Here is a 12,173-nt window from a genome sequence, read left to right on the forward strand (position 1 = left end):
TAAAAATGCGAGTTAACAAATAAGATATAACAAACGTTTCATCACTGCTATGGTGATGCTTTCTGTAAGGACATTTATGTAACATTTATGGAAGGAGTCTCGAGTGTCAGGGCTTTGTAACAGTCAGTAAGTTTTCCACCACAGGACCATTGAGTCTTCAGGTTTCTCTGTAACATGACAAGCTGCTGACTGTTTATCGTTGCTATAAAGCATGTGACAACAGGAAATAACTTTTTTCACAGCTGTTGCACATCAATTAACTCTAACATTTAAAAGATGAAAAAAAAAAAACTAAACCATTGTAAAGTCTGTATTAATGAAATACATTGCCTAAAAGTTAATATAAATAATAATTAATACAAACTAGCAGGGACAATACAGTTGAACAGTGCTAGTATGCCAATACTTCTTTTCTGTTACTATTAATACACCAATCAGCCATAACATGGAAACCATCTGCCTAATACTGTGTAGGTCCCCCTTGTGCCACCAAAACAGTTCTGACCCATCGAGGCATGGACTCCACAAAATCTCTGAACGTGTGCTGTGGTATCTGGCACCGAGATGTTAGCAGCAGAGCCTTTAAGTCCTGTAAGTTGTAAGAGGTGAGGCCTCCATGGATCGGACTCGTTTGTTCAGTGCCCATGACCTTGTTGCCGGTTCACCGGTTGTCCTTCCTTGGAAAACTTTTGATAGGTACTAAACACTGCATACCGGGAACACCCCACAAGACCTGCCATTTTGGAGATGCTCTGACCCAATCATCTAGCCATCACAATTTGGCCCTTGTCAAAGTTGCTCAGATCCTTACACTTACCCATTTTTCTTGCTTCCAACACATCAACTTTGAGAACTGACTGTTCGCTTGCTGCCTATTATCAATGTTAATTCACTTCACCTGTCAGTGGTTTTACTGTCATGGCTGATGGGTGTATATATTAGTAACACACACAAATTTAATTATACTTTCGTAAAACCACACTGTTTCATATTAATGGCATTTATTAAAGAAATAATAAAGATGAGGAAAAAAATAAGGCAAGCCAACATAAATCCATAAATGAAGACAATTAAGACAAGCTATTTAATTAAGAATATATATAAAAAGAGGACAGGCTTTTTTATATCCCACCCCCTGACAGGTGCCATTGTAATGAAATAATCAATGTTATTCACTTCACCTGTCAGTGGTTTTAATGTTATGGCTGATCGGTGTATGTTCGGTGTATGTAGAGAAAAAAGCTTAAAGCGTTCGAAAGATGTATACTGACTTTGAGAAAGAGTGATCAGCGCAGAAAATAAAAGGCTTCACTCACCGAGCTGCTTCATGAGGGCCAAAGGCAGAATCACAGTTATAGAGACCAGAACCACCAGGTAGTTGCCATTCAGATACCACTCTCTAAAGTAGACAGAAAAAGAAAGAAGTTACAAAAACTATACATTTTCAGTTTGAGCTCATCTTATGCTGTGTATATAGCTCAGCATTTGAGAATTAGAAGTCTTTTGCTCAAGGACTCAACTGTGGCTCTTTGGCAGTGATGGGGTTTGAATTGCAGGTCACTAATGGAGAACCTTAACTGTTGGACTATCACGATCACGGTTCTGCTTTATTTTCCATTTTAGGTTTTTTTGACAGCTCAGGATTGGTGTTTAATGTCCTATCAATGTACAATAGCAATGTGAGCAATTTTCATGCTTATAGGAACGGTGCAAAAAAATAAAAAATAAATCTCATAGATTCCCCAGTCAAGCACATGGCCACGGTGCAAAAAATAAAAAATAAAAAATAAATCTCATAGATTCCCCAGTCAAGCACATGGCCACACACCTTCAACTGTTTAACTAGAGCAAAACTGGGTCAGATGACAGAAAATCTCATTATGCAGTGCTGATGATTTATGTTCCGGTTTAACGTTGTTACTGTAAACGAGACAGGCGGAGGACAAATTTGGCCTGCTGGCGACTAAAACATGGCCGTCATGTCCACCAGAGACCTTGAGTAACCTCCAGCATACAGATACACAATCACTCTGCAAGGGGATTTGGAGTTGCACCATGTGTTCGGTGCAGACCTTGTAGGAGACGGATCTATTTTCAGCCATTCCTGTAGCTAGGCTGCCCTCCAACTTTGTGCTCTCAGGGCAGGAAAATGACACACAAGCACATCAAAAAACAATATGTCAACATGTAAAAATCATATAATATAATTATATGATTAGCATGCAATAGTGCATGTGTCCATGTACAGATCATCCTCAGTAACACAAAAACACCTGACTGACAGAAACTAGAAAGACACTGACAGAGTCGTTATGATAATACAATAATATGAAATACAATATATATGATAATACAGCATTTTAGTTGGACCAAGGGAAAGGAAAGACCATTATATTACTCTACCATGCATATCGTTCATACCTAATCATATCATAGCTGCTAAACTGTATCATCACAGTGTTTTTGCAAAATATTCTTTGACCATTATACTATAGTTCTCTATATAGGGTTGTCACAATAGTGTAAAAAAAATGTACTTTGATATCAATACCAGGTGTATTAAAAAAAAAAAAAGAAATAAAAATGTGGGAAAACACACACACACACACAAAAAGACACACACAACACCAAGTCACTAAACACCAAAAATTTAGATTCTTAGTGCTAAAGTCAAATATGTATTCATTTAATATGTTCTGAAACTACATATTAGAGGCACATAGCACTGACCAATCAGGAGTCAGGAGGCCAAAAATCTCTCCCCAAAGACATGAAAACAGAGTTATATCAGTTATAGTTACAGCCCGATACTGTATGGTACTGTAAGCTAAAAATAGCACCACTCAAATGGTGAGTAAAGGCATGGAGAGTAGAGGGAGACAGTCACATATATAAGAAATTAGGCATTTTATATAACACATTATAATACTTAAGGGTGAAGAAGGCTTAGCGCCAGACTGAAGACCAATAATCCTACTTTAGGAAGTCTTTTTTAATTTCAGGTTGTGGTTAAATTTTGGTGGCCATTGACGTTTTATCTTCTCAACAGTGATCAATAACATAATATAAGCCCTTCTGAGGTGAAAATTGTTCAAACAAGAACAATTTGTACTAACAATGAAAACAAAAGTAGAAAGAGGTATGACTGGCCAGTTCAATGCCAGATGGATTAAAAAAAAGAAAGAAAAAGAAAAAGCAAATTCTAATAAGAAGCTGCAAATAAGAAACCGATTTTAGCTTTGTGTCATGCGCAGGGTTTACGTGTTTAATATCTATGTCTGTTTTGAACACCAATGCTGTATCACGCCCTTCAAACTTACGCTAGGCAAATATTTGTTCCAATTGTAAAGAATCCGTATAAACAGTGTCTTAAATATTAAATCACAGCTGCATCACATGCAACGAATCTCTGACTACACACTGGAACTGTGGTCACTGACTGTAACTGTGACAACATGCTGTTCCTGGAAATGTTGTCTGTCCTGTCGAAAATCCACGGGTAATGTTTGTTATTCTAAATCGAATCAAGTACACCGTACACGTATGCTAGGACAAACATAACAAATGATGTTAGAAAGCTTGAAAAACATCTTGATTACTATCTCTTTTGGTTCAGGAGGAGTATTTAACAGCACTGAGCTACTTCATGTCTCACACATCCTTAATCCCTATATTATCCACTATGCCACTATAAATCTAGGGCAAGTCTTTAGAAAGCCATTTAATGTGCGTTAATGACGGTTTAATGGTGGTCTGTGTGCAGCTTTGTGTAGATATAAAACAAAATCCTGGAGGTAAATCATTTTTACAGACTGCTTAATAGTATCTCCTGTAAAGTATACCATATAAACTTCGAGTACTACCACATCTCTGCAAGCTCATAAAAATAAATGTGACACCTAATTGTTTATTATATTTAAATATATTTAAAACAAAAGAGTTATTGGGCTCATGATGTTCTAAAAATTAAACAGAGGTCATGTGAAGTACAGGCCGGATAAGGATATGCTATGTGGAATAAAATGCTACCCTCATAGTGTCATATCAAACATCATAGAAAATATAAACTACATAAATTTCATTCTGTTTTTGAGGGACAGTCGTTGTCCTCACATGATCCATGCTAGCATGCTTGGTTAAGATGCCAAACATGGAAGTAAACAGAGGGAAAGCAGCTGACTACAGCTTCAGGACAGCATCTGATTTTAGCTTGGAAAAAAAAAGACAAAGGGGAGGAATCGGGCACACTTCTAAGTCATGATAATGCTATGACGGCAGCCGCTGTTATGGTCGTTGCCATCAGGAGTGGGACAGAGGAGTGGCGGGAAGGTGCCAATCAGGTGCTGAGCTTCAAATAACTGTCCAATTCCAGTTCAATATTGCTGCCACACCTCCTCTTTGTACTACGTGTCGAGCTTTTTGAGTGAGGCCATGACAGATCACACATATTTACCCTTAGCAGTACCAAGGGCAAAACGATGGTAGTAAGTACTGTAGATCCTTCACTGAATAAAAATAAAAATCTCACATCTTACATAACAAGCACTTAAGATTAGAACAACTTGCTAGATAACATGCAGAATTGGGAATTTACTCATGACTCGGACATATGTCATTAATAGACCTTAGGGAACTATTTCAGCATTGTGGATATACACTATATGGCCAAAAGTTAGTGGACACCTGATCATCACATCCATATGTGGGCCTTCCTCAAACTGTTGCCACAAAGTTGGAAGCACACAACGGTAAAGAATGTCTTTGTATGGTCAGGTGTCCACACACTTTAGACCATATAGTGTACATATTTCTTAAACTGAGCAGTGTTTAGAACTGACATGTCTGTGTACATGAGGAACACATGCTAATCACGGATGAGCCTGAAACACTAGAAGAGCATGTCAGACTACACTGGGATTAGATTTAGATTCTATAGGCTTGGAGCAGAATTGGACAGCCACGCCATACACACACCACATATAAGGTGTTATTTCTATTTTTCTGTTTTTACTTTAAATATTTTAGTCAAGGTACCTTAAGGATGTTCCACCATTACACCACAAGTTCCAGTCACCTTGACTTGGCTACTGCGTGTTCACAGACATATTACTTTAACCCAACCTCAATCAAGACTTGCCAATCACTTACCCAGAGTTGGCGTCTACCCTCAAGAAGGCCTGGATGACCAGAGGAAACTCGGATTTAACAATGAACAGGTAGCTGGACATAGCTGTGAAGTATAAAACAAACAGGTCAGAGTTTGGAATATGCCATTCCTCTTTTCTACACAATATTGCCATAAAGAACTTTTTTTAAAATGGATGAGTTCCTGAACGGATGCACTGGCTAAGTAAAGAAGCATACGTGCTCTTAAACGAATTATGCTACATGTACATGATTTGTATTGATCGTCAACAGCAGGCATGATGTCATTAACATAGAGACTCTGGGATGGTTAGAAATTTAAGGCTGGGAGAGGGAGGGAAATGGAATGCAAAAGGAAGCAAAAACCCAGCAAAAAGGAAAGCCTTAAAGGGAAAGATTACAGAGTAATAATCAGCTAATCTGACTGATAGCTTAATTTATAAAAATTGTACAGATGGTGATTTCTCCCAAGTGGTAGCAAATCTCCTTCTAATACTTCTAATGAAATCATTTATCTGCATTTTCTGTCCCCTGTTTCTGTTCCTTTTTCCAATAATGGTGACCCAGGCCCTAATCAAGTAGTATGAATTTGCATGTGCAGTCTGAAATTTTGTGTGCAGGTAGTGGGCATGCTTCAGAGGATTTACAAAGAATTGCATAAATGATGTCAAGTGCAAAGTAGTGAGAGGAAAAACATGGAACTGGCATTTTTGCATTGTTCTCAATAGTCAGTGGTCTCAAAGAGATCTCCTGGAAGAATAAACTGAAAAGCATCACACACATGCATAACTGTGTCTCAAGTATAATGGCAATTAAAGACAGAATTTCAGTAAACTTTCTCATTGTCAAGACTAAGTGAAAGGTGCAATTTTGTTCAATTTTGGCAGAAACAGGCATTGGCAAATTTAATACCTGGCCTTTGGACATATTATTTTGCACACATAGTCACCTTTCCCAAAGTGACTTTCTGGTTTAGTAAATCATTGTGCATGTTAATCAACATAATCTGCATATTCATTAAGGCTAACATTAAAAACTGACTTGATGTTTTCCTCATTTGGAAAACACAATGCATTGTAGACCCTTTTAGTAAATCAGCTTGCGCATTTTTTTTGCACATTATTAAGTATTGCATGCAAGCCTTTAACAATTAAATGCCGATGTAATCACGGCTCTTGACGAGTTATGATTTTCAATACAAAGTTTAGTGTAAAAAATCCTGTCCTTTTTTAAAGAAATGAATCGTTCCATGTTTCCTGATACATTCTCCACATATGCATAATATGGATGAATAATATAAAGAAATCTCAAATGCACAACACAGAATTTAGTTACACTGAACAATCCAATGTATGAGTCTGTTCTCACCGCCGATGTTCTGCAGTGTTATAGCAATTCCAGCTGCCATTTTGCCAGGTGTCCCGAAAGCCCGGAAACCCAGCTGCTCATAGGCTCTGATTCCTGGAAGCATTGTCAGAATATGAAAATAAACTCTGAATATTTAATCAACCCCAAAATGATTAGTGGGTAATTACAGGATCAAAAGATTACAGTTATAGAAACAGGTATGAACGTACCCACAACACCGGAGGCTTTTAGCAAGAGGTGAATGGAGTAGGATGAAAGAACAGCAACTGCCGTGAGAAGGAACCTGGCCAGAAAACATTTATGAAAACCCAGCACCTTTTATACCTCTACCACTGTGCTAATTGAATAAGATCAATATGCAATAAATAATCTGACCTTTTTTTAATTATATACTGCAAACACAATCAGGCTTGCAAGCCACACGGTAACGAGGTACAGTAACACAGGCATTTTCAAAACACGGAAAGTCTCTGTATTCTCAGTAGCCTAAAGAATTTACAGGGCAAAAACTATACGCATTTTGAAAATATTCACACTACGGTACCGAGTTACCAAGCGGCTTGCAGGCCTGATTGTATTGGCAAAGAAGGAGTTTCATAAGCCCCGTAATATTGTAAAAATGCTCCACATTTTGAGTCAGCAACCTAGATTTGCCAAATCATCCTTGAGGGTTTAGCCAAGTCGGTTCATTTTAGTTAACCAGGGACACAGAGGATTTAGTGTGAAAAGTGAATACACAGCACAAACGCTCACTTCTCTCTTAACCCCTGTAAGGCCTCATCGGCCAACACAAACTGCTACAAGCTACACCTGAGACATGGGGGGTGTCCTTTTAATATAGGCCATTTTGTTATATTAGAGCATGTGTAAAAATTTAAGAAAGCTGCTCTGAATTTCGTTCATTAATGTGTAATTGTTTCACTTTCAATGATCACTGGTGAGTGAATCTTGGAAGCAAACACATTGAATGCCTGACCAATGGGAAACTCTCTGTAATGAGCACTGTAATGACTGTAATGAGCGGAAAATGTTTTTTCTTTTCAATGTAGCAATTGTGTACAGACAATAGAAACTAGTTTAATCCAACTGAAATGAGTAGGTGTTCAGAAAGCACAGGAACTCTGTGAGAAATTCTGCAGTGATTGCGCTATTGATATACACTATGGACTGCACGCCCACTTTTGGATAGAGAGCATTTCCCATGACCCTTTGTGTTCACAAACCAGTGCCAAGGTTTGGATGGAGCAGTGGGGTTGCCGGCAATGACCTACTAGCTGGGAGCAGAAAGTTCATTAATCAGCAGTCCTGAAAACGTTAGAGTCACCATCTTTCCCAGACCAGTGAGTTAGCCCACCGATGCCTTCATATTCTTTACTGGAGTGTATACATAGGCAATGCTTGTGACGTTAACACCCAGCACACAGACTGATAACCGGATTTCCATTTATAAACCACCAGGAATCGTGAGAAGTCGTGTTTGCTGATGACTATGGGAAAGCCACAGCTGAATTAATGTTTGATTACTGATTGATTTGTAGTGCAGTGGAACATGGTAGGAGGCATCTGAAAAGCTCTATTAAACTTACATAACTATCATGACTTCAATAAAAGCAATTCAGTGTTCCACTGTTGGCACAGATGGCAGCAGTCTGCATGTCTAACTGAAGTCATATCTCATTTGCCTTTCACATTGAAACAAATTCAGGCTAAGTCTTATCGCTGCGTATATAACTACAAAAGGCATGTGGGATTGAGCTAAGCGTAAAACTAAGTTGATGTTTATTGTTGTATATATGGTGATTGTCCCAGTTTCTACTCAAAATTTCATACAATTTTAGAGGTTTTGTACACTTTTGATGTGAACTTGTTCATCTGATTTGATGTGCGTTATTCATCTGGACCCAAATTTCTGTAATACTGCATTGTGGCAATGTCAGCTGTCAAAACAGACATGATTTATGGTGGAAAATAAAATCAAATTTCCAATCAGACACCTGCTTTATGCATTTAGCTATGTTTGATTACTAACACAAACTCAAATGAACAAACTCACCTCTTCATACATAGTAAAATTGGTACAGATATGAATCTTATTGTATATTGTAATAATTGTAATAATTAGTTAACCTATGTGATTAACTGCTTTATATATAGATCGACAGTATTTCATATCTATAATCTGTATATTCTGTATATTCTATGTGCTGGCCATTTTTCTTTTCTGGCATAGTTAATGGGGAGGGGGACTGAGTAAACTTCTGCTTTCTACGTCAAACATGTGAGAGCATGAATGACTATTAGGTTAACATAACTAATGAATGTATTAGTTTATGTGACTGCAGGTCAAGTTGTGTTCTTAGTAGACAGAGCAGCCTTCCAGGTAATCAGAGCCATGGTGTCCAGTAGCATGTGTGATACAGAAGACACCTAAGCTTGATTTTCAAGCTGTGCTGTATAAGCCAGACCAAGCCAGGCCACACAGTGAATCCAGTCAGATGAGCGAATGAGAGCTGATGGCCGTATATGGGGAGGGGCGAGACTTTTCTGAAGGGAGGGAGGGGTTTGGGAGGGGAGCGCAAGGACTATTTCAGACTTGGCCTTTCCAGGCACAGAAGGGGCAGGAGCAACAGATGGAAAGTTTTCAGGCGTAGCAGCATAACCCTAAAGCCAGGACAGAGACTGAGTCATGGAAACTTTTTCAGTGGGAGGGGCTTGGGTCAGCAGGTAGAGCAAAACTGACTGATGGAAAACTAAGGAGGGAGGGGCAGAGAGTTGCTTGACATCGTGGAGGACGTGCCTTTTCCTCTCCTCTTTAGGAAACAAGGGTGCCACTCGTGCTATATGGCAAATCCTGAAGGGCAGGGCGAGTGTGTGGCTAAGAAGCATGTCAGACCTATTTGTCGTCACTAGCAGTACTAAACACAGGGGGTGTTTTAAATACAATTATACTTTAGTAGATATGCTATAATAAAGCAAGTAGGATTTGGGTGCATAGTGGTTTGGAGAGTATTTTTTATAATAAATTGTCAAGATCAACACGTTAAGAAACAGTAAGCGTGATTTGTTCCACGATAGAGAGAAGTGGAAGAAGAGATGATGATGATGAGTGATGTCACTAGTCTATAGATGCAAGTGGCATTCTTCAAATAGCTATGGGCAAATAGCTACTTACTGAAAAGAATCTATTAAAACCATTATGCACTACTCGCTCTCTGCTTTGTGATAATGGCTGTGGTTAAAGCAGTATACAAATAACTGTATTCAAACTACCGCATGTGGTAAACAAATCTATTACAACTAATGTGCAAGTAAATGAATCCATTAATAAGAGACGCAACTGATTTCATTTAAAAATCTATTCTATTTAATTGTTTTTAATTGTTTAGGAAATTCAAAAAGAAGTCATTTATGCCTAGATGTTGCTTATGACTAGGTAACATTTCAGTGTTTGTGTTGGTGATACTAGTGTTGAGAAACTAGTTTCAGACTTACAAAAAGAGGACGATGCCGGTGTTGGACATGGCGTATGCCAAACCCAGAATCCCGCTGCCCATAATGGCATTGCCGAGATTGAAGACGGACATGCCAAACGAGGTCTTCCCTTCAAACTGACAAAATAAAAATATAAAGCATTAAGTAGAGTTAGGAATCTAAAAAAAAATCCAACATATATATTTCTCAAATATACACTTGATATGTACTTGATACATTTCAAGTACTTGATACATTTGATAGTACATACAGACTTAGCACCAGCATGGCAATAAATCTTGTTTGTGTAAGCAGAAATAGCCTCAGAGTTTGTTTATTGCACTTACATCAGTGAAACGTGGCTTTTTGCCCTCACCGCCAGGCAGAAACTCCACATTTTCAGCCAGGGTTCCATCAGGATCATCAAATCTGACAAATCCGACGGCAGCACAGAACATGTATTACATCTTTAATTATAATGTACGATGAAATTGTATTAAAATTCATCACGGTAGCAGCAACTTTAGGTTTAGTTAGTCTGGGAGTTCAAATAAACCTTCAAACTTTTTAAGCAGTTTAACGTACCTGTTTTGAGTGCCATTTCTTAGGGTTGGCAGCGAGAGTGAGACATGATCCAATGTCCAACGTAAGCACAAAAACAAGGCAAACATGCAATGCACTTAGAAAATACACAATCAAGAAAACACTCCATTCCAGTACGATTTAACATGCTGTAAATGAATAACATTCATACACCGAGTATACAATCGAAAACACAAATAATTATAATCTGAGTTCTGCTCATACATTTACATAATCTTATAGCTTACTTGGAAGAAAAAAACTGAGAGATTTTTATTTATTTATTTAAACTAATTATTACCATGACCAAAAACTTTACCAAAATTTTAATAAAAGTGAACTGCTTGTCGGTAAATAGACATGATCTGAAATGTACACAACCTCCTGTTGGGTCTATGTTTGCACATCCACCGAAATTCAGATAATGAATCTCAGTATAGTCATTCTCTTTGTGCTTACGGGGTTCCAGATAGAAATTTAGGAAAAAGTAAGCGTAATTCTGAGGCTGACAAGTTCTGGTTCTGCAGAGACCAAGCCAGGATTATAAACTCACAGATAATCAAAGCAGTAAGAAAAGGCCAGTCGTAATCACAAAAAATATCAAAGAGCATCACTACCAAGAAACCTGATCATCTACTGAACAAATACATGCAGACTGATGAAACAATGACTTAACTGTCACTCTTAAATTATAAATTTATCAGCCGAAAAGCCACAAACAGAGAACCGTCACTGCCGCTAATGTCTTAAACTGTTAGCTAAGAAGGTGTAAAGCTATAAGCAGAACTGCATTTAAGAATTATTACAACATTTACAACACATTACAACACAAGCACATCATATACATATATAACACGCAAGAGTGATATGAGGTGGCCAGTTTTGTCCACGCTGGTAGTCTGGCACCTCAGTATGACAAAGTGCTTTTAAAATATGGCCAGAGTGCTTTTAAATATAGACATGCAGCGTAATTACCAAATAAATATGTGAAAAAAAATATCATTAGTGATTAATAAAAGCATACTTACGGGTCTTCCTCTATTATTGTCTTCATCGTCACATTCATATCATCCCCAACGTCATGACCTTTCCCGTTAACCAGGATGCTCATCTCTGATTGGACAGGCTCCATGCAAGAAATAACAGGTACCGGTTCTGTATGTGCGAGAATACGTCTCCCACCTCTGCAAAGCAAAGAGAAAGTCTCTTAGCATAAACGATTAACAGTCTTTATGCATTAGTCAGCCATGAGTTTCACATCTTTTCTGCTTGGGCAATATGACGATATGACATAGATACCGCGATAAATTGTGTCACTATACATTTTTATGAGATGTCACAAGTATTTTATGTCCCAGTTTTCAAAAGCTATATATATACACCAACACACACACACATATGGATAGATAGATAGATAGATAGCATATGTATGTATGTGTGTATGTGTGTGTGTGTGTGTGTGTATATATATATATATATATATATATATATATATACACACACATATAAAACACATGTTGTGTATTGTAGAAATGTCATCAACTGGCTGGATCAGAAACCTGACACTATGCAGGATAGTGGGCCTCCAGTGGGAGTGGATTTGAGAG

At 38.0% G+C, this 12,173-nt stretch overlaps 1 protein-coding gene across 3 annotated transcripts in view; it reads right to left on the reverse strand.

Moving 5' to 3' along the window:
- The window catches only part of slc38a3b (solute carrier family 38 member 3b), a 42,096-nt gene that overhangs the window by 7,777 nt on the left and 22,146 nt on the right, over positions 1-12,173 (reverse strand). For 2 of the 3 annotated variants that reach the window (XM_053228656.1, XM_026917047.3), the window contains exons 2-9: positions 11,595-11,750; positions 10,570-10,587; positions 10,332-10,413; positions 10,006-10,121; positions 6,723-6,796; positions 6,514-6,606; positions 5,149-5,230; positions 1,317-1,399 (exon numbers count right to left, since the gene is read on the reverse strand). In XM_053228656.1, coding sequence (XP_053084631.1) covers positions 1,317-1,399; positions 5,149-5,230; positions 6,514-6,606; positions 6,723-6,796; positions 10,006-10,121; positions 10,332-10,413; positions 10,570-10,587; positions 11,595-11,698 — 652 coding nt within the window. In that variant the 5' untranslated portion in view covers positions 11,699-11,750. The remainder of the gene's footprint in view (positions 1-1,316; positions 1,400-5,148; positions 5,231-6,513; positions 6,607-6,722; positions 6,797-10,005; positions 10,122-10,331; positions 10,414-10,569; positions 10,588-11,594; positions 11,751-12,173) is intronic. The other variant, XM_026917064.3, reaches the window with a different exon arrangement.

Source organism: Pangasianodon hypophthalmus, chromosome 2 (genome assembly GCF_027358585.1).
Source record: "Pangasianodon hypophthalmus isolate fPanHyp1 chromosome 2, fPanHyp1.pri, whole genome shotgun sequence".
Taxonomy (NCBI): Eukaryota; Metazoa; Chordata; class Actinopteri; order Siluriformes; family Pangasiidae; genus Pangasianodon; species Pangasianodon hypophthalmus.